The 24,746-nt window shown below is 36.0% G+C and overlaps 1 protein-coding gene and 1 pseudogene across 5 annotated transcripts in view; one reads left to right on the forward strand and one right to left on the reverse strand.

Annotated features, from left to right (window-relative positions):
• The window catches only part of SNX7 (sorting nexin 7), a 98,273-nt gene that overhangs the window by 71,871 nt on the left and 1,656 nt on the right, over positions 1–24,746 (reverse strand). For all 5 annotated transcript variants that reach the window (XM_033433462.2, XM_004263064.3, XM_033433435.2 and 2 more), the window contains exon 2: positions 1,483–1,665. In XM_033433462.2, the coding sequence (XP_033289353.2) occupies positions 1,483–1,665 (183 nt within the window). The remainder of the gene's footprint in view (positions 1–1,482; positions 1,666–24,746) is intronic.
• LOC125965670 (tigger transposable element-derived protein 1-like) lies at positions 10,165–11,869 on the forward strand (annotated as a pseudogene).

The following is a 24,746-nucleotide window of genomic DNA, read 5'->3' on the forward strand; positions in this document are numbered from 1 at the left end:
GGATTGTGTTTAGAATTATGGATAACTTAAGATACAATTACCTTCCTTGAGAAGCTCACAGACTCATTGGGAATAAATACAAATAAACACACAGTTAGTGACCTACACACAGGTAGGTGTCAATTACTGAATACTTATTATATGTTAGGCACTTTGCTAAGTGTTTTACATTGATTAGTTATCCTAACTTAATTCTTACAGCAACTCTACAGAACCAGGTTCTATTATCATTTCAGTCTTATAAATTAAAAAACAAAAAACCCTGAGGCTTAGAAGGACTAAATATAGGCTTTTGATTTCTTTGCTACACTGACTGTGGTATCTTACATTCTTTAAGAGTTCAGTTAGAACACTGTGAGCAAACAGAAGAAAGAGGACTCAGCACGTGGGGCAGAGGTGGTGGGCATCATTTTGAATTATATCTTGAAAAACAAACAGTAACTCTTCTGTCTGAAAGTGGGAAGGGCATACCAGACAGAAGAAAAAGCATATGCAAAATCATGAGAGCAAGAAATAGCCTAGAATATTCAGATAAAAGAGGTAGTTCTATGCAAGTGGAGAGCAGGGGTGTTACAAGTCGGGAGTAAGAGGTGAGTCATATATGGTACGCTGGCCCCAGACTGAGAAGTTCTCTATATATCATACAAAGGAGTCTGCACTTTGTTCTGTAGGAAGTGAGGAGCCAGGGAAGGATCTTAAGAATCTGAGTAAAGAGATCAGATATATACATCTTTATGCAACATAATTAGCAGCAGTGTGGAGGCTGCACTGGAAGAAGTGATTATATGAACAGGGTCCAAAAGCTTTGCAGCTACAAAAGGGATGCACTACAAGAGATGTAGAGTGAGGCTTCATCAACAAAATATTATAACTTATAAATAGAATTCTTGAAGGCTGCTATTACACAAAGGACTTTAAAAAAAGATTATACTATTTGTTTTTCTTTACTTTTTCAGAGTAAACTGTCTTTTTGCAGAGCCTTGTCCTAGGAGTCAGGAGACTCAGATTCTAGATCTGTCCTTGCATCATTAAACAACTAACAGTGTTTCATATATTGATATAAGATAAAGTGGCCATTTGCTCTTATTTGGAAAACAAATGAAATTATTTTTTTGGAATCTTCAGAAGAAATGTGAACACAAAATATTGTATCATGTTTTTAACTAGTTGTTTTCTTTATTAGCAAACTGAGGCTCTTCTTTTCCAAATATATTTCTTTATAATTTTTAAACTAAAAACCTAAAATGTTCCTATTTTAATAAGCACAACTGCTAAAATACAAGTGACTGGTACTCAGGTTAATTTGAATTCATATAGAACAAGTGAAGGACAGATAAGATGCAATGTCTTACTCAAAATGGCTGAAAAACTAGAAGTCAATTCAGTTAAGATTCTCTAAGTTGAGTGTCAAAGTGAACAAGAAGCAGTTCCAAAAGTTCAAAAAAGCAACTATATTCAAGAAAATGTTCATTAAATACTTACCTTAGTAATAATCCTATAAGTAATGAATGTTTCAATTGTAGTAACATGGCTTTCAGGTTCATCAACTGTAATGAAAAGATCTTTCAAATCTGGCTCATCTTCAAACTTGACTTGGTTTATCATTGATAAAGGGGATGTTGGCATCACAGGGCTGAAGGAATTCATGTCCATCAATGAGGCATCCTAGGAATAAAACAATCAAAAATTAATATCTATAAGGAATAAAAAGTTAAAATCCTCTTTTTCTTAGGCACGACAAATACTAATCAAATATGTCAAGAACAAAAAGGATAACTGGACTCCTGCTTAAATAAGGTATATGGAATATGTATTTTTATCTCTGCTTCTTCTCAAAATCCCACTTTAAAAATGACAGTAAAGAAACAAAGACAGAACAAGACAAAAAGTCATAAAAAGGCATAAACCCTCAAGGTAAAAAGAAGAGACTAAGCAAACAAAGTTAACTACTGTTTTGGAAACTGATGGTTGAGTGGTAACTGAAAAGCAGTGCAGAAACAGCTAGAGTAAATGTAGGAGAGAATGGTAGACCAGGAAAAAGAAGGCACATTTATGACACAGGATCACAGCAACACTCAAGAATTAGAGGTGCCAGGAACCTGTGGACATAGAATGCTGGAAGAGTTAAACCAGAGGATTGGTTGAAAAGCTCATAAAACAAAAAAGGAGTTAGTACCTCAGATTCCCTCACCTACCCCATGCAATCAGGTGACTTTTCTTCCCCAATTTTGCAAAAAACCTGGAAATTTGCTTTCTGGAGTGTCTCTGAACTCAAGAGCACCAGGCAGGATGGAGGGAGAGAGAGGCCCTATGAAAATACAGATATCACGGGAAAGTCCTACATACTAAAGGAAACGATATCCAGCCCTTTCCCCTCATTTGGCCCCAAGAACGTGGGCAGCAAGATGTTGAATGTCTACTCAGCTTGTCAGTACCTGGTGCGGGAACTACCGAACATCTCAACATGTGGAAAGCCTCTGATGTGAAAGATTCACAAATAAAGAAACAAAGAGAATACATGAAGCAGACAGAATAGAGAATATAATGCTTTAAAAATAGATGAACTCATTAGCGATAAGAATGATATCAAATTCATGAATAAAACAGGTGTTATTTTTCAAAAAAATTCAGAGAACAACAGGAAAACCAATAAAAAAGGAGACTCGTGAAAGTTGAAATATGATGGAAGGATAAAAACTCAAGCGGAAGTTCAAAAGATTTAACTTGAGAACTAAGCTGAACCAAAAGAACATGGGATGGAAAAGGAGAGAGAAGTATTTTTAAAAATTAGAGGATCCAGGTAGATAGTACCTGAATGAACAGAATTCCAGAAAATGAAGAAGGAAAATGTCCTCTGAATTGAAATATTTCCAGGTTGACAGGGCCTAGCAGGCCTCCTCAAAATGAAGAGGACAGTAGTGGGGTGGGTAGTATCCCTACAAGCATCTATCACCATGCCATTTCATAACAGTGGGGATTTTCAATTCCTAAAAGCTTCCAGAGAGACTATAAACAGGTAAAATACAATAGGAATGGCTTCAGATTTCTCAGTGGTAACACTGGAAACTAAATGATAATAAAATAGTATCTTCAAAATTTTTAGAGGAAAATATTTCCTACCTAGAATTATATACATAGCCAAACTGTCATTCAAGTATACAGGTAGAATGAAGCCATTTCAGATAGGAAAGATTTCAAAAACTGACTTTCCATGTACCCATTCTTACACATTCTTTGGAAAACTCTTCACTTTTCCAAAATAAGGGCATATACCAAGAAAGAAGAAATATATCTGAAAGTAAGAGATTCAACATAGAAGAGAACTAAAGGAAATTCCTTGGATGACAGTGAAAGAACAGACTTAGAGAACAACCTATACAGACTACAGCAGAAAGACTCCGGGGGGCAAGGAGATGAAGAGGGAAAGAATAAAGGAAGAGAGGGAGGAAGGAAAGAGAAAGAGCAAAGGAAAAAGGGAAAGAGAATGAGGGAAGGAGGGAGGGAGGGAGAAAGGAAGGAAGGGAGGAGGGAAGTGGGGAGGGAGGGAGGCTGACAGAATACCTGATACATTTAAGCATAATGAAAGGAAGCATGCTATATTAGATTTTGTAGATGAATTGGTGCAAAAAAGCCAAGAGGCAGAGAAAACAAGAGAGGGAGAAAGGGAGGGCCTAAAATAAAGGAATGAATGAATGATGAACTCTAAAGAAAACAAAAGGTACAAGTATGAAAAATGTAATCATAGTTCATTACATGGCTTAACTGTGAATAAAAATAAATTGTTCTTAATACTGAATTTAACTAAACATGGTGATACAGTTATATTAAGATAATGGGGGGAAAAACATATGTATATGTTAGAAGGAAGGAGACATTGCCTATAAAACAGTTTCAAACATGCCAATACCATGAAGGAAAAGGAAGATGAGGAACTGTTCCAGACTGATGCAGACCAAAGAGACCCAAGAGCCAAAGCAACATATGATCTTGGATTGGATTCTGTTCCAAAGGAGAAGAGCCTTTGTTTTTTCTCTCTAAATGATATTATTGGGACAACTGAAAATTTTGAAAGGGTCTGTGGATTAGAATATAGTATTATGTCAATATTAATTTCCTGATTTGCATACTTATACTGTGATTACGCAGGACAGTGTCCTTGTTTTCAAAAAATATACACAGATTTAATTAGGAGTAATAAAACATGTCTCTAATTTACTCAACTTGCACACACACAGAGAAAACAAATGTTGTGAAATGGTAATAACTGGGAAATCTAGATTCTTTGTGGTATTCTTGCAACACTTCTCCAAGTTTGCAATTATTTCAAAATAAAAAGTATATTTATAGTTTTCAAAAGTCAAATCATCTGACAAGGCTTAAAATAAAATGAAACAAATTAAAAAAGCAGCATCACATGCTCCACTATTGCTATTACCAGTTCATGCTCCTCAGAAGCAAATTCAGAACTCTATTAGCTATTTTTGTTCCTTGTTACCTTCCTTATTTCAAAATAACATATATTTTCTTTTTTTTTTAATTTTTCAATTTTCATATTATCAGTAGGTTTCCTACTAAGGAGGATGAAGAGTATTTATTTAAGCCAATTAATTATATGAGTATAGACTCAGAATCCTATTTTACTCAATGGGTTATAATCCATTAATATAATTTATTTTGATGTTCTAAGTGTCCAAAATTTGCCTAGTAGGAGCTCCTTAAAGCTGGCATCTGTGTGTTTTTGACATGTCTTCATTATTCCTTGAGCACTTTATTTTCTGGCATAGCAAGATGTTTCAGATTTATGTTATATTTTCCCTGCCCCAGTCATGGAATCAGACATTTCTCCAAGGAGCTCTGGTTTCTTTTAGAGGAGACTGGTATTTAGAAAACAAGATATAAATGCTAGAAAATATATGTATATTAGGCATGATTTAGACCAAGGAATAGAGGACAAATTACAGTTGAGTTGATCAGACACACAAAAACATGGAGACAATAAATGTCTTGCAACAAAAGTTTAGTGAAACAAATTATGGTATATACCTACAATAGGATACAATAAAGTCTATCCATATACTAGAATACAATAAAGTGATTAATATATTAGAAGAATATATAGTAACTTGGAAAAAGATTCCCAGTATGGTATTAAGAGAAAATATTAGCTTATAAAATTTGTATTCAACTAGATTCTAATGCATGTACGTTTATTTATGTGTGTGTATGACAGAGGGGGATCAGAGGGTAGGAGAGAAAAAGTGAGAAATAGTGCACTCACCATATGCGTGCACTCATGAACTTAGAAGCTATACAAAAATGTTAACAGAAGTTATTCCAGGTGTTGGGATTGCTGTTGAGTTTAATATTTTCCTGTCTGAGTTGCTGTATTTCCAAATATTCTAAAATAAACGTGCATCATTTTGAAAACAGGTTTTTAATTGTTTAGAGTCAACACTGTATCTAACGTGCTCAGAAACAGTAAGAACTACTGTAAAAAAAAAACAGTAAAAACTACTGTGAAAAAGAAACAGTAAGTTAAAAGAGCTGTCTAGGGCCATTTTGGCAGAAGACCTTGGATTACATATTTGATTATCTGTTATTTTTTCTTAATTCAAAGTTGTATAGTTAAATACGAAATTTAAAAATATGTCCGGAATCACATGAAAATGGGATTGTCAAAATAAATTATGGGATGCTAACACAATGGAATACTAAGCAGCCATTAAAACCAGAATTTAGAGGTTTCAAATAAATGTGCAATCAGCATGTACAAAAATCTCTCTCAATTATCATTTCATATAAACAGTAGTTTTTTAAGTTGATGGGCAAATGTGCTTTAAATTTCACTGACAGTGCATACAACCATGTGCTTTGGCGTTCTTTGTAGTCACCCTCTTAACTCACCACAACCCACTTCTTTTACCTACTACATAATTTAGCATTCTATTTCTTCTGCTTAAAATGCATCCTTTTGTAGAGTGGAAAAGATCTGCCTGAATTTATAAAGGCTCACAATTCCAATGAGTGTAGTGTGGTGTCATAAAAATATGCTTCAATATCTAGCAAAGGAAGAAAATTACAGGCTGAAATTTAGCAACATCCAAGATTTCAGTAGAAGGATGTAAATTACTATGAATCACTCAAAAACATTCTTAAAACCTCAATAAAAGTGACTATCCAAAGAGTTTTATATTCGCTTCAAAAAAAGGAAAGAAAATATACTGACAATACTTAAAAGATTTACATTTGGACACGAATAAGTAAAGACAATAAGTGTTTGAGAAGATCCAAAGAAGTAACTGACCAAAAAGAACTTCATTTAACTTTTTGTGGTTGATGCTTTTCAGGAGAAATGGATCATTAAAATTTGTTCTTTCCAAACAAAGTTCTTACTTCCACAATAACGCATGCCTCTTTCTCCTGCTAGTTCTCTCTGTCTTTCTCCCCGTCCTCAATCTCATTTATACATTCGTTCATTCTTAGCATTTGGATATACAACCATTATCCTATGATATTTCACACAATGAAAATACATCTTTTCATTTTTTTTCTTCAAGAGATTAAAGCAAAAGGGAAATTATTTGCATGGTAAATCTCTACTTCTTAAATAACATTGAATACCTTTCTTATAGCTAGCATAGAGAAAACACACTCACACTCACTCAAAAAATCTTGGGATGGTTTCAGGCTGAGATTTGAATATGTATAATAGAGAAGTAAGCCAGATTGTCGCAGGAAGTCATTGTCTTATCCTTACTGCAAATCAACACATTCACTGTAAGAGAAACCATTTAAGTGACTTTCCTGAAATGAATGGACATTAGCACTGTGCTAGCATAATACTGAAATTTGTTGACAAAGTCACTTACAAATTAAGGGTAAGTTTTCTTTGTTCTTATTTTTGGTTTATTATAAGCATTTGTTGTGGGTTGAACCATGTCCTCCCAAAATTCATATGTTGAGGTCCCCCAGTACCTCAGAATGCGACCTTATTTGGTGACAGGGTCTTTACAGAGGTAATCAAGTTAAAATGAGGTCACTGGAGTGGGTCCTGATGCAATATGACTGGTATCTGTATAAAAAAGGGGAAATTTGGACATAGACGTTCATAGAGGGAAAACATGAGACATAGGGAGAAGACAGCCATCTACAAGCCAAGTGGAGAGACTGGGAACAGATCCTTCCCTCACTGCCCTCAGAAGGAACCAATCCTGCTGACACCTTAATTTCGATTCTAGCTTCCAGAACTGTGTGAAAATAAATTTCCGGCTGTTTAAGACACCTAGTCTGTGGTACTTTGTTACGGTAGCGCTAGCAAATGAACAGCATTTCTGTATATAGAGTGGTACATAATAAATATTTAAGGAAGGAAACAAGGATAGAAAGGAAGGAAGGAATTATAATTAAAATATTTCATCCTTGCTCCATTAATTTTTTTTACAGGTTAACAATCAACTTCAGTAATTTCTGAGAAATGTTTTTTGCCTCCCACTTTTAATGCTATTAGATGGTTCCAACGTTCTACTATTGAAATAAATAAAATACAGAGCTGAAATTTAAAACAAACAATGACTTGCCAATATTTGAGTGCTCAGGAAATAAACTCCAAAAGAAACAGGTTAAAAGGTGAGATATGATCTCTCTAAGAGGTGTCCTTCCTTAATATCCTTCACTAAGATGCTACTCGGGAACATCTCATAAATATAACATGAATTACTCTGATAATACTAAATTGCAACCACCATCTGTGCACAAACAACTATTTTCTTTTTACAAGTAGAGGGAAAAAAATCAATGTGAGAAGTGTGATAAATCAGAATACTGGCATGAAAAGGCCATGCAAATAAAATTGCTGATGTACAAGAAACACGTACACCAAGAGACATCTGGTTAAAAGCAACTTAAAGTGGAAGGAGTTTGAGAAACCATGTTGTTATGAGGGACACTCATCTTGATGGGCCTAAATTTAGACTTACCAGCTGTGTTTTGGTTTACAACTCCTTCCAATCTGCCTGCTTATAATAATAATAAAAAATTAGAAAGGCCTTCTGTGGAACACTGTTGAAAATGTGATTGGGGGAAAAGCCAGCCTATGTCGTGTTCTATAAAGGGGCATACAACACTCAATAATCTTGTTTGACATAATTTCCAGTGCTATGTAGTATATATACCCTTGTATGCATATATCATAATCTATTTATTCATTTTTCTGTTTCTATTTTCTAACAGTGTTGCTTTGAATATACTTGGACTTTTTCAGGTTTTGTGCACTATGAAGTTATATACTGACCACAGATATGTTTCACATAATTTTGTTTGACATAATTTTCCACTCTGGCAAAAAAAAAAACTGGTATATTAAAAGAAAAAGTCTCTGTAGTTAGGCAGAACTAAACTTAATTCAAGTTTACATATATATACAGCTGTGTGAACCTGGTCAAGTCACGTTACTTTTCTGAGAGTCAGTAACATCAGAGAGGTCATATCTCACCTTGGATCACAGAGGATAAAAAGAGATGAATAAATGTGGGGTATACATTGTCTCCTTGAAACCTTCATGTGAATTATATAAACCTTACCATGACCCCACAGAGTATATCCTATTTCTTTCCCTTTTTTAAACCAGCTAGCAATACTATTGAGTAGGTACTCTTTTACCTCTTGTTTTCCAATGAGGAAATAGGTTAAATCACTTGTTCAAACTCTTAACTGCTATTAAGTAGAGGAACCAGCATTTGACCACCACCTAACTGCCAGTAAGTCAAACGTACTGGGAGTTGTCACTGAATTCAATTTTCAGTTTCCCACAAAATTAAACAGAAATCTAAAGCAAGAATAAATCAATCTCTATGGTTAAAATATAGTCATGTAGTGGACAAAACCTAAGGAAGTACAAAAACATTCAAGGCAGCCCGTAAGAATGGATAGATAAATTGTGGTATATGCATACAAGGCTTTATATATATATATAAAACACAGCAATGAAAATCAATTACAACTTCATGTAAGGCCATTGATAAATATCACAAACTAAATATTAGAAGAAAAAAGATCAAATCAGAGAAGAATTCACACAGGACAACATCATTTTTTAAAGTCCTAAAACATACAAGGTCCAAATTCACATAAATCCTTAACAAACAGTGCTTCAAGATACATATACAGATCTCCCTTGACTTACAATGGGTTTACATCCCAATAAACCCATTGTTAATTGAAAATATCATAAATCAAAAATTTATTTAATACACCTAACCTACCAAACATCATAGCTTAGTCTAGACTATCTTAAATGTGATCAGAACACTTACATTAGCCTACAGTTGGACAAAATTATCTAACACAAAGCCAGTTTTACAATATAGTGTTGAATATCTCATGTACTTTATTGAATGTTGTCTGAAAGTGAGAAACAAATGGTTTTATGGGTACAGAACGGCGTCAAGCGTATCGGTTGCTTCCCCTTGTGATCGTGTGGCTGACATGGAGCTGTGGCTCACTGCTGCTGCCCAGCACCAGGAAAGCTTATCTACCACTGCTCGAGAACAGATCAAAATTCACAATTCAAAGTATCGTTTCTACTGAATGTGTATCGCTTTTGCACCATAAAGTCTAAATATCATTAGTCAAACCATTTTAAGTTCAGGACCATCACTTTTATGAAAACCAAATGAATGATAAAAACAAAATTCAAATTATTATTTTCTTTTAAGCATGAGAGAGAGAAAGAATCTTGGAGAGGGCCACACAGGGAACGCATATACCTCATTTTATCATGCTTCACTTTATTGCACTTCACAGATACCATGTTTTTTACAAGGTTTGTGGCAACTTGGCATCGAACAAGTCTATAGGTGCCATTTTTCCAACAGCATTTGCTCACTTCATGTCTCTGTGTCACATTCTGGTAATTTTTGCAATACGACTTCAAACTTTTTCATTATTACTATATTAGTTATGGTGATCTGTGATCAGTGATCTTTGATGTTACACTGTGATTGTTTTGGGACATCACGAACCACGCCCATATAAGATGGTGAACTTGATGTTTGTGTTCTGACTGCTCCACCCACTGGTTGTTCCCCCATCTCTCTCCCTCTTCTTGAGCCTTGCTATTCGCTGAGATACAACAATACTGAAATTAGGCCAAGTAATAACCCTACCATGGCCACTAAGTGTTCAAGTGAAAGGAAGAGTCTCAAGACTCTCACTTTAAATCAAAAGCTAGGAATGATTAAGCTTAATGAGGAAGGCATGCTAAAAGTCAAGATAGGCTGAAAGCTAGGTCTTTTGTGCCAAACAGTTAGCCAAGCTGTGAATGCAAACAAAAACCTCTTGAAGGAAATTTAAAGTGCTACTCCAGTGAACACACAAATGATAAGAAGGTGAAACAGCCTTATTGCTGATATGGAGAAAATGTTAGTGGTCTGGATAGAAGACCAAACCAGTCACAACATTCCCTTAAACCAAAAACTAATGCAGAGCAAGGCTCTAACTCTCTTCAATTCTCTGAAGTCTGAGAGAGGTGAGGAAGCTGCAGAAGAAAAGTCTGAAGTTTGCAGAGGCTGGTTTATGAGATTTAAGGAAAAAAGCCATCTCTATAACATAAAGTACAAGGTGAAGCAGCAACTGCTAATGTAGAAGCTGCAGCAAACTATCCAGAAGCTCCAGCTAAGATCATTAATGAAGGTTGCTACACTAAACAACAGATTTTCAATGAAGATGAAATAGCCTTATATTGGAAGAAGATGCCATCTAAGACTTTCATAGCTAGAGAGGAGAAGTCAATATCTGGTTTCAAAGCTCTTCTTAGTGGCTAATGCTGCTGGTGACTTTGAGGTCAATGCTCATTTACTATTCTGAAAATCTTAGGGCCCTTAAGAATTATGCTAAATTGACTCTGCCTATGCTCTATAAATGGAACCACAAAGCCTGGATGACAGCACATCTGTCTACAACATGGTTTACTGAATATTTTAAGCCCACTGTTGAGACCTACTGCTCAGAAAAAAAAAAAAAAATTCCTTTCAAAATACTACTGCTCTTTGACAATGCACCTGGTCACCCAAGAGCTCTGATGGAGATATACAGTGAGATTGATGTTTTCATGCTTACTAATACAACATCCATTCTGCAGCCCATGGATTAAGGACTTTCAAGACTTTCAAGACTTATTATTGAAGAAATACATTTCACAAGGCTATGACTGCCATGGACAGTGATTTCTCTGATGGATCCGGGCAAAGGAAATTGAAAATCTTCTGGAAGGATTTCACCAGTCTAGATGTCACTAAGAACATTTGTGATTCATGGGAAGAGGTGAAAATATCAACATTCACAGGAATTTGGAAGAAGCTGATTCCAACCCTCATGGATGACTTTGAGGGGTTCAAGACTTCAGTGGAGGAAGTAAATGCAAATGTGGTGGAAATAGCAAGAAAATTGGAATTAGAAGTGTGAAGATGAAGTGAACTGCTGCAATCTCATGATAAAACTTGAATGGATGAGAAGCAAACAAGTGGTTTCCTGAGATGGAATCTACTCCTGGTGAAAATGCTATGAAGATTGTTGAAATGACAACAAAGGATTTAGAATATTACATAAACTGATACACTTAGTTGATGAACCAGAGGGAGGGTTTGAGGACTCACTCCAACTTTGAAAGAAGTTCTACTGTTGGTAAAATGCTATCAAACAGCATTATACGCTACAGAGAAATCATCTGTAAAAGGAAGAGTCAACTGATGCTGAAAATCTCATTTTGTTGCCTTATTTTAAGAAACTGCCACAGCCGCTCCAACCTTCGGCAACCAACTCCCTGATCAGTTAGCAGCCACCAACATTTCTAAGTGCCAGGGATGCACCTTAGCACCATACACTTGCATTATTTCATTTAATCCTCTCAACAATCTGATGAAAGAAAGCTCAATTATCATCACCTGAATTTTACAGATAAATAAGCTTGTACCATAGGGATAATAATAATTCTCCCCAAATCACTTATTTCTTAATTGGAAGAGCCAAGACTCAGTCACCACTACCATCACCACCACCCATGCACACACACCAAAAGCACCTAGTATAGCACCTTTATTTCACTTAACAAAAGTTCATTGAATGTCAACTATGTATCAAGCACTAGGCTGGGATACAACAGTGGCCAAGACTGGCTGGCATGGTGCCTTCTCTCATGAAGCTTACACGATAGTTAGGGGGGAGGGTAACAGATGATAACCAAATAAAAATATAGAGAAACAAGATAAGTCCAGATATAAATAAGTGTTGATAAACAGGGGAGTAAATTCCAGATAAAGTGGAATGAATTGCTGGAGTAGGTGGTTAAGGCAGGAAGTGAGAGGAATGCTTTTGAGAGAGCTGTCAGGGAAGGTGTCTTTAAGGAGGTGATGTGAGAAGAAGCCAGCCATGAAAAACACTGACAGAAGAGCATTCCAGTCAGGGGAACCAAAAATGCCTAAGGCAGGAAAGGCCTTAGGATGTTGGGAGACCAGAAAGGAGGTAAATGGGAAGAACACAGGCTTTGATGAAGATATAACCAATGAAACTCATTTTGACGTTTACTGTGGCAGAATTTTAAGTATTCACATTTTTATCTTATAGGTCTTGAAAAAAGGGAAGGGAGAGCTCCACGATAAATGAACGTTGCACCTGAAATCCAAAGTAAGATATCTGTTGCACAGCTAGAGGTTTTTAAGGGTCTGTATGATCCTAATCAGACTATTCATGAGCATTAACCAGTAAGAGGTTATTAATCATGACTAATGCCTTTCCATTTATCTCAATTATGCTTGGGTAATTTCTTATCTAGTGGAAATTTTTCTTTTTTGTATTTAACACTCCATAGAAAAAAAATTAGTTTTCCTTACTCAGAAAGGTTCAACATGCCATTTGCATATGATTTTGCCACAAAACCACTGTGGGAGCCGCTATGATTGTTCCCAATAACCCCTTGTCTTTCTATGAAAGGAATACACCTCCTGGTCAGTTACCAGGTAACTTTCAGTGCCTCCTTATGGAAGGAAAATAAGTTTCCCACCCCAGTTAATTTGACCAGTGACTTGCTTTGGATGGTGTCATGTGTCTGGGCAGAAGATTTGGAAGCCATTGCCTGTTTCCACCGGTGCTCATATTCTTTTCCCTTTGCCGCAGGAATGACATGTCCCAATTAGCATCACTCCTTTAATCTTGATCCCAAAATGAAGAAAACACAAGAAGCAGACTCAAAGCCTGGACCAGACTCTCAGTTCAGTCACAGTTGACAGGTACATACCTGAGAAAGAAGTCTTTATTGCAGGTAAGCCACTAAGATCTTGAGGCTGTTTGTACTACCGCATTATCTAGTGAAACCTAACAAAAAAATACCATTCAACTTTCAACCAGGTTAAATACACATAAATATATATGTACATATGTATTATGTATGTATGCACACGGATACACACACTTAACCTTCTCAGAGTTAATACAAAAGAACAAAATAGGAATTTTTTCCCCCCAGTTCTGAAAACTCACATACCAAGAGTTTGCCTTTAGTTTTTGGTCACATATAATAAGGTTTCCATTTTAACTGTAAACAGAATTTCTTTTCCTAATGTTTCATTGTAAATCAGTAATCTCTGTTTTTCATTTTAAAATGAAATTTTTATTTCTTATATCAAAAATTTTTAAACAATGATTTAAAAAAATAAAATATGCTAAATGAAAGAAGCTAGACACACAAAAAGTGCAATTCCATTTATATGAAGTGTCCTAAAAAGGCAAATTTATAAAGACAGAAAATCAATTAGTAGTTGTCTAAGGCTGGGAGTAAAAATGGATATTAACTGGAAATGGCATGATGGATTTGAGGTGGAAGATGAAAATGTTCTAAAACTGGTTAACAGTGATGGTTGTACAACTAAGTAAATTTACTTACAAAAAATCATCTACCCAAAATGGGTGAATTTTGTGATATATAATACACCTCAATAAAGTTAGTTAAACACAATTAAAAAGGGGTATGTTATACCAAAGCATTTCTCAAGGCCAAAAAAAATTGTTTCAATTTTAGAAACTACTGATTTAACCTTCTGTTTTATCACAGATGTGTTTTACTGATTTTTATATCAGTATTTGCTAATAATTTTGATTGTCTAACTACACCCTTTTTTATTAATACTATAAGTAGCACTGCATTATCCAACATGATTGGATATATGAAGTGTCAGAGTTATTCAAAAATTCTGTTTAAAATAGACAAAACTTTTAAGCACATAACTCTCCATTTGTTTACTGAGACAACTTTAAAGTATATTCTTAAAGTGACTAAAAATGTTTATTTTAACTTTTAGTCTAATATCCTCTTTGAAAAGTGTGGGATACAATTAAAAAATACATGAATAAAATAAATTTGAACACTACAACTGCATAACTGTTGAATCTGTGTTTCCTTTTGATCACACTAGTCACTTGCAAAACTAGCAGGCTCTCAGAGTTATACTAGAGCATCCTATCAGAACCCCCAAAATGCAAAAATAAAACTCCACCTTCAAAACCCAATAGAATATATTTTATTAAGTTCAAATCTGAAGTCTTTTAACATTATTTTCCCAAAATACTTGTAATAATTTTCCCCATTGCCACTGACCAATAAATAAATAAAATACTGCTATCTGCACAAAAGAGCTCTATAGTTCTTCTTCCTATAGGTTCTCATGGATTTTTTCTTCTTTTGGCTATACAACATCCAATCTTGTTTCCAACCATAACACTGGGTATAGTTTCTGCTAGTGCCTGTCCCTTTCTGCATCTGCATTTCCAGCCTTCAAATCTACTTTGTGAGCTACTATTTCATTCCTTTCCTGCCAGAGTTGATTTCCATTGCTTGCAACCAAGCCCCCGATTGAGACAGGTGCTATTGGCTTCAAAGGATTTATTTTTCCCAAGTAAGAAGGTTTCTAAATGATTCCCTTGGGTTTTCTTATGCTTTGTGTTTATTTCTTCTAATGAAATCTAAATAGGAGCTTTTGTCCAGAATTGACGCTTAACATAGCTCTGTGTCATCCATCAATAATATTTACTCACCATTTGTCAAGACAAATTTGTTTTAAATTCTATTTGGTCTAGTAACCTGATTGGAAAGACCAATACAATACAAACTGAATTTACTGAAAACAGATGATTGGAAAATTACTGCAATAACTGTGTCCATATATACGAAAAAAGGCACAGGCCATATCATTCATTAATGTATTTATTCCATTAACATTTAGAGTTCCTACTCTTCTACCTTCAAGGAATTTAATTTATTGGAGATAGACAAGCAATTAAGATTTTAGAGATGAGAAACAAATACCTCTTTATAAGGCAAAATGTATTAAGTATTATGAGATTCCAAAACACTATTATGGGGAGCACAGAGAAGAAATTAATTCTAGCTGGAGAATGAAGAAGCTCTTAACGAAGAAGTCGCTTTACAACGGGCCGTAAATAACAGAAAGGATTTTGTTTTGTTGACCCAACAGTATATTGTAAGGTGCAAATAAATCATTGAGGAATCCTGTTAAAATACAGATTCTGATTCATTGGTTCTGGAGTGGATTCTGAAACTGCATTTCTAACAAGCTCCCAGGTGATCCAATAGATTCATGGAACATACTTTGAGTACTAAGGCGCGTGCGCATGCGCACATGCAAAAGAGAGCAAGAGAGAGAGGTGAGGGGAGCCACGGTGTAGCCTAATCACCAAGAGCCTTGAATGACACAATGTGACAATATGTTCTTTATGTTCAGAGCTGGGTGCTCTGGAAACAGTTTTCTGTGAGTACACAGGACAGACTACAGGCAAAACAGAGAAGAAAGAAGACCTTGTGTCTTCTTGTGAACTACTTTAATGGTTCTCAAATGTAAACACAATACTACTTGGGGTTGGAGCAGTGGGAACGAGAAGGCGGCACTAATTCTAGAGATACCAAGAAGATAAAACCAACTGGGACATTTCAGATATGTAGAGGACAGGGAAAGTGAGTGAAAGGGATAAACAGAAGGTAAGACCTAGTATTTTATCCTAGATATCTAAGAAATCATCATATCATTAGCAGAGAATCAGATGGAAAAGATAACAGGTGTGGGAAGAGAAATATAAGAATTAGGGAATGGAGAAACATAGTTCAGTTTGGGAATGAAACTGTAGGGATGAGTTGAGGGGATGAGTAGAACCACCTAATTAAGGCTTTCCATTGCTCCTGTGGTTAAGTTTAGCATGCTAAAATTTCATTTCCCTTTTTTTTTTTTTTTTTTTTTTTGCAGTACGCAGGCCTCCCACTGCTGCGGCGTCTCCTGTTGTGGAGCACAGGCTCCGGATGTGCAGGCTCAGCGGCCATGGCTCACGGGCCCAGCCGCTCCGTGGCATGTGGGATCTTCCCGGACCGGGGCACGAACCCATGTCCCCCGCATCGGCAGGCAGACTCTCAACCACTGCGCCACCAGGAAGCCCTCATTTCCCTCCTAATTGCGGGAAGGGACAGTGCAACTGTCACACCCTCTTCTCCTCTGGGACAGTCATCCAGCTTGTGCCAGAGCATTTTTAGTGACAAAATTTATGGCCTAGCTGAGTAATCCCTTTCATTTTGGAACCTTCAATTAGAAAACTATTCCATAAACTGACCTAAAGCTGATCTCCACATACTCTTGACCTAGTGGTTCTACTTTTGCCCTTCAAAACTATAAACATTTAATCCACCTAGATCATAACAACTCTTCATAAAGGTTGTTAAAAGAATCAGCCCAAGTCTTTTCCAAGCTAAACTACATTTTGTTCTTCCCAGCCTTTCTTCACAGTTGCCAGAACATATCATCAGTGAAACCCTTAGTTTATTCTCCTTCATGATAGCAAATGCATGGCGAGACTGTTACTACTGCAACCCTCCCCACTCCTTGTGCCAATGAAAGACAGTGCTGATGGATCCAAGCCCTCTTTCTGCTAAGCCCAGACTAGATCTAAGGTTCTATCTCAAAACAGCATTCCAAGGATCAGGGCACTGGTATCCATAGATGACATAATATACCTTTGCTATTTTCTGACATCAACTCCCCCTTTAAAATACAGAGGGTGGAATGGAACTTAAGTTGCACGAACAGTTCAAATTATAGTACAATTAATACTCCATATGACCTTGAAAATATGTTGTTTGTTCAGATTCAATAGGTACCTTGTCATTTGGGTATATTGATCATTCAGTCACTGAAAATCACTAGGAATGTTTGTACATAAAATGGTCTTATACAAGGTCTCTCCAAACTTACCCTGCAAGTTCCTTGTTGGTTTTAATTCTATTGTTGACCATATATGCTCATTCATCAGGAGAACTGAGGATTTTTCATCTTCTTTCTACTTCACTCACCTACTCTTCCTCTTCTGGGAGGAATATAAGAGTACTTAACATCTAAGAGGACTGTGATGGTAGACAGTGGAGCTCCTAGTGGGAGGAATCCTGGATCAGCCCTATTTTCCTTTATTTTATTGGTTCCTCTTTTTTTTTTTAATTTTATTTTTTTATTGGAGTATAATTGCTTTACAATGGTGTGTTAGTTTCTGCTTTATAACAAAGTGAATCAGTTATACATATACATATGTTCCCATATCTCTTCCCTCTTGCGTCTCCCTCCCTCCCACCCTCCCTATCCCACCTCTCCAGGCGGTCACAAAGCACCGAGCTGATCTCCCTGTGCTATGCGGCTGCTTCCCACTACCTATCTACCTTACGTTTGGTAGTGTATATATGTCCATGCCTCTCTCTCGCTTTGTCACAGCTTACCCTTCCCCCTCCCCATATCCTCAAGTCCATTCTCTAGTAGGTCTGTGTCTTTATTCCTGTCTTACCCTAGGTTCTTCATGACAATTTTTTTTTCTTAAATTCCATATATATGTGTTAGCATACGGTATTTGTCTTTCTCTTTCTGAGTTACTTCATTCTGTATGACAGACTCTAGGTCTATCCACCTCATCACAAATAGCTCAATTTCGTTTCTTTTTATGGCTGAGTAACCATCGAAATGGTAAAACCCACTGAGGTAGGATCAGTATGAAGGTCAGAGAAGTGGGAACACATGACTTGCCTGCTTTAATCGTGTATTCTAGGTTTTAAGTGAGACAATTGAGAATGCATGCACACATACACTACATATATACATACATAGAAACATTCACTATGCTTACACATTCTACATGCACACACATACATAATATATGTGTATATATATATACACATACACATTCACATATGCCCACACTACACACATGCATACATATGTAAATACTGTGTGTGTGTGTGTGTGTGTGTGTGTTTTATATATTTCTGTACAGATTACCAAGGTAGAAAACCACTCATTGATTCAAGGATATTTCTTGAGTAATCATAATCCAAGCTAGTAATAAAATATTAATTTGGTTAGACCTGTACTCCTCAAACTGGTAGCCACTAGCCACAGGTGGCTATTTAAATTTAAATGTAAATTAATTCAAATTAAACACAATTAAATGTTCAGTTCCTCAAATGTACTAGTTTACAATTCAAGTGCTCAAACGGCACATGTGGCCAGTGGCTGCCACATTAAACAGACAGAGCTGGAACATGTCCATCACTGTCGTTCTTTTTGGACAGCAGGATCCTACACGGGCTGTGTATAACTGATCAATATTCAAGAGGGTTTACTAAGGGCCAGGTACTATTTATAAGCTCTTTACATTTAGTAAGTCATTTAATTCTCATATTTATTATTTGCCCTCATTTTACGGATGAAAAGTCTGAGGCTTTGAGAGGTTAACTAACTTGCCAAAGGAAATAAAGCTAGTAAGCAGTGGAGACAGGATTTCACACACAGGCAGTGTAGCTAGAGTCTCTGCTCCTAAATACTAAGTTTACGTCTTGCTATATTTTAATTTACAATGATGAGTAGAGCCTCCTTCAAGACTTTACCTTTATCCCAATTAAATTTCATAGTCTGCTTTTAAACCCAGTATTCCAATTTATCAAAAATCTGGAAGACTGATTATGTTATACAGACTATTAGCTTTTGGTAGTTTCCACTGCTGTATAACAAACCATCCCAAGACAATTTGTTTTTATATTTTATTATGCACATTGGCTTACTGGGTCAAGAATTCTGACAGGATACAGCAGAAATGGATTGTTTCTCCTCCATTATATGTGGGGCCTCAGCTGAGATCTGAGGTCTCAATGCTGGGGGCTGACATCATGTTAGACATTTTCACTCACAAGTTAGTCATTTAATGCTGGATGGCGCCTGAGACTTCAGCTGAGGCTGCTGACTGGAACATTTACGTGTAGTCTCTCAGTGTAGCCTGGGCTTCCTCACAATATGGAGGCCTTAGGTTGCATGTCTTACATGGCAAAAAGCACACTGTCCCACTGAAAAAAATCAGAGCCTTCATTTCCTTTTGTGATCTGGCCCTGGAAGTTGCACAGCATCATTTCCACCATACCCTATTGGTCAAAGCAGTCACAATCCTAGCCAGATTCAATAAGTGGGGCATAGATCCCACCTCTTGATAGGAAGGTGGCAGGTCACATTATAGAAGAGCATACAGGATGGGAGGTGGTGATGTGGCTGTCTTTATCCAGTTATTCTCCACACTTCTGTAGTATTATGTATTATGCTGGTTATTCTCTCTTTTCACCCCCACCCTTCCAGCTCTCATCCATCTATTCTCTGTCCCTTTGGAGACGGACCCCTATGGATGCCATCACCTGAGCAGCTTGCTTAGTGGGGGCCAGAAGCAGAGATCCAAGAACAGGAGAAGAGGAGCTCAGGGAATATACCCCCATTTCCTCCATGCTTTGGTGCCACACTTCAGGCAGTGGCATATTTCTAGCTACATCTCTGTGTAAACACAGCTCATGTGGAAATGGCCCCTTCTCCACAGCTCCAACTCTCATTGGGTTCCAGCAACACTATTTCCATCTCTCTTCCCTTTAGAACTAGGGGTGCTAAAGGCTTTTTGCTACTGCAAGTCTCTAAGTGCCTCAGTATCCTTTCTTTGTTCCTGAAACTTGCCCAAAATGCTATAAATAAATAGTCCTTGCATTAAACTCTCTTCATTTAAATCATGGAAGAGAATTCTGATTCTTGTCATGGCCATGAATAATAGATGCAAACAATAGGAACTGAATAAAGATGGTTCAGACAACAAATGTGAAAAATTAATAACCAGACTTCCAATATCTTCTTCTAAGTATTTGAGAGAATTGTTGAATAGTATAATTGTCCCTCCATCACTACACTGAGTTGCCAGATTGATAGAGATCATATATATGATCATATATTGATATATATATGAGCTGGTTTTCTCCACAACCATAGCTCATTATTCTTTCAAAAATATCCTTTTCCACAAAAATATGAGTGATTCTTTCAAAAGCTTGTTCAAATAAACATATACATTGTTATATTTCTGATTTACCTAAAAACAATCTTAGTTTTCCACCATTCTTATTAAAAATGATCACCTCCTTCTTTTCAAAGTGTTTACACTAAATATACTAAGTAGTTCTGTTGCTTTGATAGCTTTACCAGAGCTTGAAATTAAGCCTACTTGTCTATACCTTCCAGAACTTCCTTTCTTCCCCCTTATTTTTGAAAAGAATTTTTATCTATTTCTAGCTTTTGAGCACCAAGCCTGCATACCATGACATCTCGAAGTCGACTAGTGGTGATGACGATAATTACATCTGTAAATTCCCTGATTATCCTAAATGATACAGATCTCACTTTATGGTCCTGAAGACCATTTAAAAAACCAATAATAAGAGCTATAATTTACTGAGTAACAAATAAGCATCTCAGTGTTTCACTGTGACCTGTTTACCTACGCTCTGTTTCAACTGCTGTTTCTTCTACACATTACAGTATTTAATTTTAAAAAAGGCAATTTATTTTAATATATTATTTTTCCCCCAAAAGAAGAACTTTTTCTTTTAAATGTAGACAAGTTTGCTCCTTTTCTCTAGGTAAATTTTTTGCAAGCCTCATCTCATTTTGGCCCAGTTCTAAAACAATTATTACACTATTGTTACACTTTTTATCCTTTTTCTTTTCCTTTTTTCGAATTATCAGTTATGTTCTCCTACCTTCCACATCTATTCTTGTTCTTTTAAGTCAATATCCTCTGCATTCCCTGTGCTCTATTGAGAGTTGGCATCATTTTCTCTTAACTGGATTATCTGAAAACTCAGAACAATACTTTGTTTTACTTTCCATCTCTCTTGATACTGTCATTTAGAGTTTCTGTCACATCCTCCAACCGGACTCCAAGACTGTGATAACAAGAACTGAATCTTGCATTTCTTTTTTCCAAAGAATCCTTAGCACAGAATCTTACACAAAAATACTTAACATGTATTTACCAGGTACTCGTAATGTACTGTGAGAAAAAAAGGAATAATTATAAGCCAAAGAGCCTACTCTTTAAAAAGCTTCTGACCTGCAAATGTATACTGATAAACCACATTAACAAAATGAAGGATAAAAATCATACGATCATCTCAAAAGATACAGAAAAAGCACATGATAAAATTTAACATCCATTTATGATAAAAACTCAACAAAGTGGGTATAGAGGGAACATACCTCAACATAATAAAGGCCGTAACAAAGCCATAGCTAACATATACAGTGGTGAAAAACTGAAAGCTTTTCCTCTAAGATCAAGAACAACACAAGGTTGCCCTTATTCAACACAGTATTGAGAGTCTTAGCCATAGCAATCAGACAAAAAGAGGTAAAAGTCTTCCAAATTGAAAAGGAAGAAGTAAAACTATCACTGTTTGCAGATGACAGGATACTATATATAGAGAACCCTAAAGATGCCAAAAAAAAAAACCTATTAGAACTAATAAATGAACTCATTAAAGTTGCAGGATACAAAAATCAACATACAGAAATCTGTTGTGTTTCTATACACTAATAATGAACTGTCAGAGAAATTAAGAAGATAATTTCACTTACAATTACTACAAAAAAATACGTAGGAATAAATTTAAACAAAGAAATGAAAGAACTATACTTTGAAAAGTATAAGACACTGATCAAAGAAACTGAAGACAATACCATGCTCATGGGTTGGAAGAATTAATATTGTTAAAATTTCCATACTATCCAAAGCAATCTACAGGTTCAGGGCAAGCCCTATCAAAATACCAATGGCATTCTCCACAGAACTGGAACAAACAATCCTAAAATTTGTATGGAACCACAAAAGACCTTGAATAGGCAATTCAATCTTAAGAAAGAAGAACAAAGCTGGAAGTATCATGCTCCATGGTTTCAAACTATGATACAAAGCTACAGTAATCAAAATAGTATGGTACTGGTACAAAAACAGACATATATATCAATGGAAAAGAACAGAAAGCCCAGGAATAAACCCATGCTTATATGGTCAATTAATTTATGAAAAGGGGGCCAAGAATATATAGTGGGGAAAAGAGAGTCTGTTCAATAGATGGTGATGGGAAAACTGGACAGCTACATGCAAAAGAATGAAACTGGACAACTTTCTTATACCAAAAAAAGAAGTAAACTCAAAATGGATTAAAGACTTAAATGTAAGACCTGAAACTATAAACTCCTAAAAGAAAACAAAAGCAGTTGCTCTTTGATATCGGTCTTAGCAATATTTTGGGGGATCTGTCTCCTCAGGCAAGGGCAACAAAAGCAAAACTAAACAAATGGGACTACATCAAACTAAGAAGCTTCTGCACAGTTGAAAGGCATCAACAAAATGAAAAGGCAACCTACTGAATGGGACAAGTTATTTGCAAGTGATACATCTGATAAGGGTGTTAATATCCAAAATATATAAAGAACTCATACAACTCAATAAAATAACAATCATGAAAAAGAAAATAAACAAAAAAGAACAAACAATCCAATTAAAAAATGGGTAGAAGAACTGAATAGATAATTTTCCAAGGAAGACATACAGATGGCCAGAAGACAAATGAAAAGAATGCTCAACATCACTAATCACTATGGAAATGCAATCAAAACCATAATACGATATCACCTCAAACCTATCCAAATGGCTATTATCAAATGAACAACAAAAAACAAGTGTTGGTGAAAATGTGGAGAAAAGGGAACCCTTGTGCACTGCTGATGGGAATGTAAATTGGTGCAGTCACTATGGAAAACAGTATGAAAGTTTCTCAAAAAATTAAGAATAGAACTGCCATATGATCCAGCAATCCCTCTTCTGAGTATTTATCTGAAGAAGTGAAAACACTAATTTGAAAAGACGTATGCACCCTATGTTCACTGCAGCATTATTTACAACAGCCAAGATATGGAAGCAACCTAAGTGTCCATTGATAGATGAATAGACAAAGAGATGTTGTATATATGTATACAATTGAATATTACTCAGCCGTAAAAAAGAATAACATCTTGCCACCTGCAACCACATGGATGGACCCAAAGGATATTATGCTAAGTGAAATAAGTCAGACAGAAAAAGACAAATACTTTATGATTTCATTTATTTGTAGGATCTAAAAAAACAGAACAAATGAACAAACAAAACAGAAGCAAAACTCATAGATACAAACTGGTAGTTTGGCGGAGGGAGGCGGAAATAGGTTGGGGGGATTAAGAAGTGCAAACTTCCAGTTATAAAACAACTAAGTCACAGGTATGTAATGTACAGTGTAGAGAATATAGTCAATAATATTGCAGTAACTTTATAATGGTGACAGATGGTTACTAGACTTATCATGGTGATCAATTCATAATGTATATAAATGTCAAATCACTATGTCATACACCTGAAACTAATATAGTATATCAACTATATTTCCATTAAAAAAGAGAAAAAAAGAGCTTCTGGACAGGGGCATGGTATATATATTCATAAATAATCTAAGGAAATAAGAAACTACAATTGTAAATACAAACTGAATATGAAAATGGTCAATCTCAAAGTACTAAGGGGTAAAGTTAGTACACTTTGGTAGTAATGGTTGATACCATCTTAGGGTAGGCTGGACAGTGGCAGGGTTCTACAGAGGAGCAGGCTAAAAAGGGAGTCATAGAGAGAGTAGGCCAAATGAAGACAACTTTCTTAAATTTGCTTGTCTATCTGTGGTTAATGGTTGAAAAATTCAACTTACTAAAATAGAAGCAGGCAAGGCCCATACACTTGGATCCACCCTGCTTGCTAGTGCTGTATAACTACATGTGTTGGACACTTAGAAAAAGTTAAGATCATCTATAGAAAGCAGCCATACAGATTAAGGTAAAGATACAATATTACACATTATTATATGCCCTGCTTAATAAAGCAGAGGTTAAGTATGGTGCTGCAGCTTACAGCCTTTTAAAACAGGACACAAAATTACAAACACAGAATTAGGTGGAAAAACAATTTTTTTATTTAGAATGAGAAAAAAAATCTCAACAACTGGTTGGAGCCATAGAGTTCTAGATTCCTTTCTTCTGAGGTAGCTTTAGGCAATTCACCAGAAACGCCAACTTAGAAATGCTTCTGGCTACAACCTGTCCTTCCCTTTCCACCTAGAACCTGTACAACTCCCAGTAACTTACATTTTACAGAGGCCTAAGCCAACAACACAGTTAAATTTAAATTAAAGTTAAATTTCATTAACTTCACCTAAAATCCGCCTCTGACTATGGAGGCTCATTAAAACAGTGATTCTCAGTTGAGGCTGGGAC

The sequence above is a fragment of the Orcinus orca genome, chromosome 1 (assembly GCF_937001465.1).
Source record: "Orcinus orca chromosome 1, mOrcOrc1.1, whole genome shotgun sequence".
In the NCBI taxonomy this organism is placed as follows: domain Eukaryota; kingdom Metazoa; phylum Chordata; class Mammalia; order Artiodactyla; family Delphinidae; genus Orcinus; species Orcinus orca.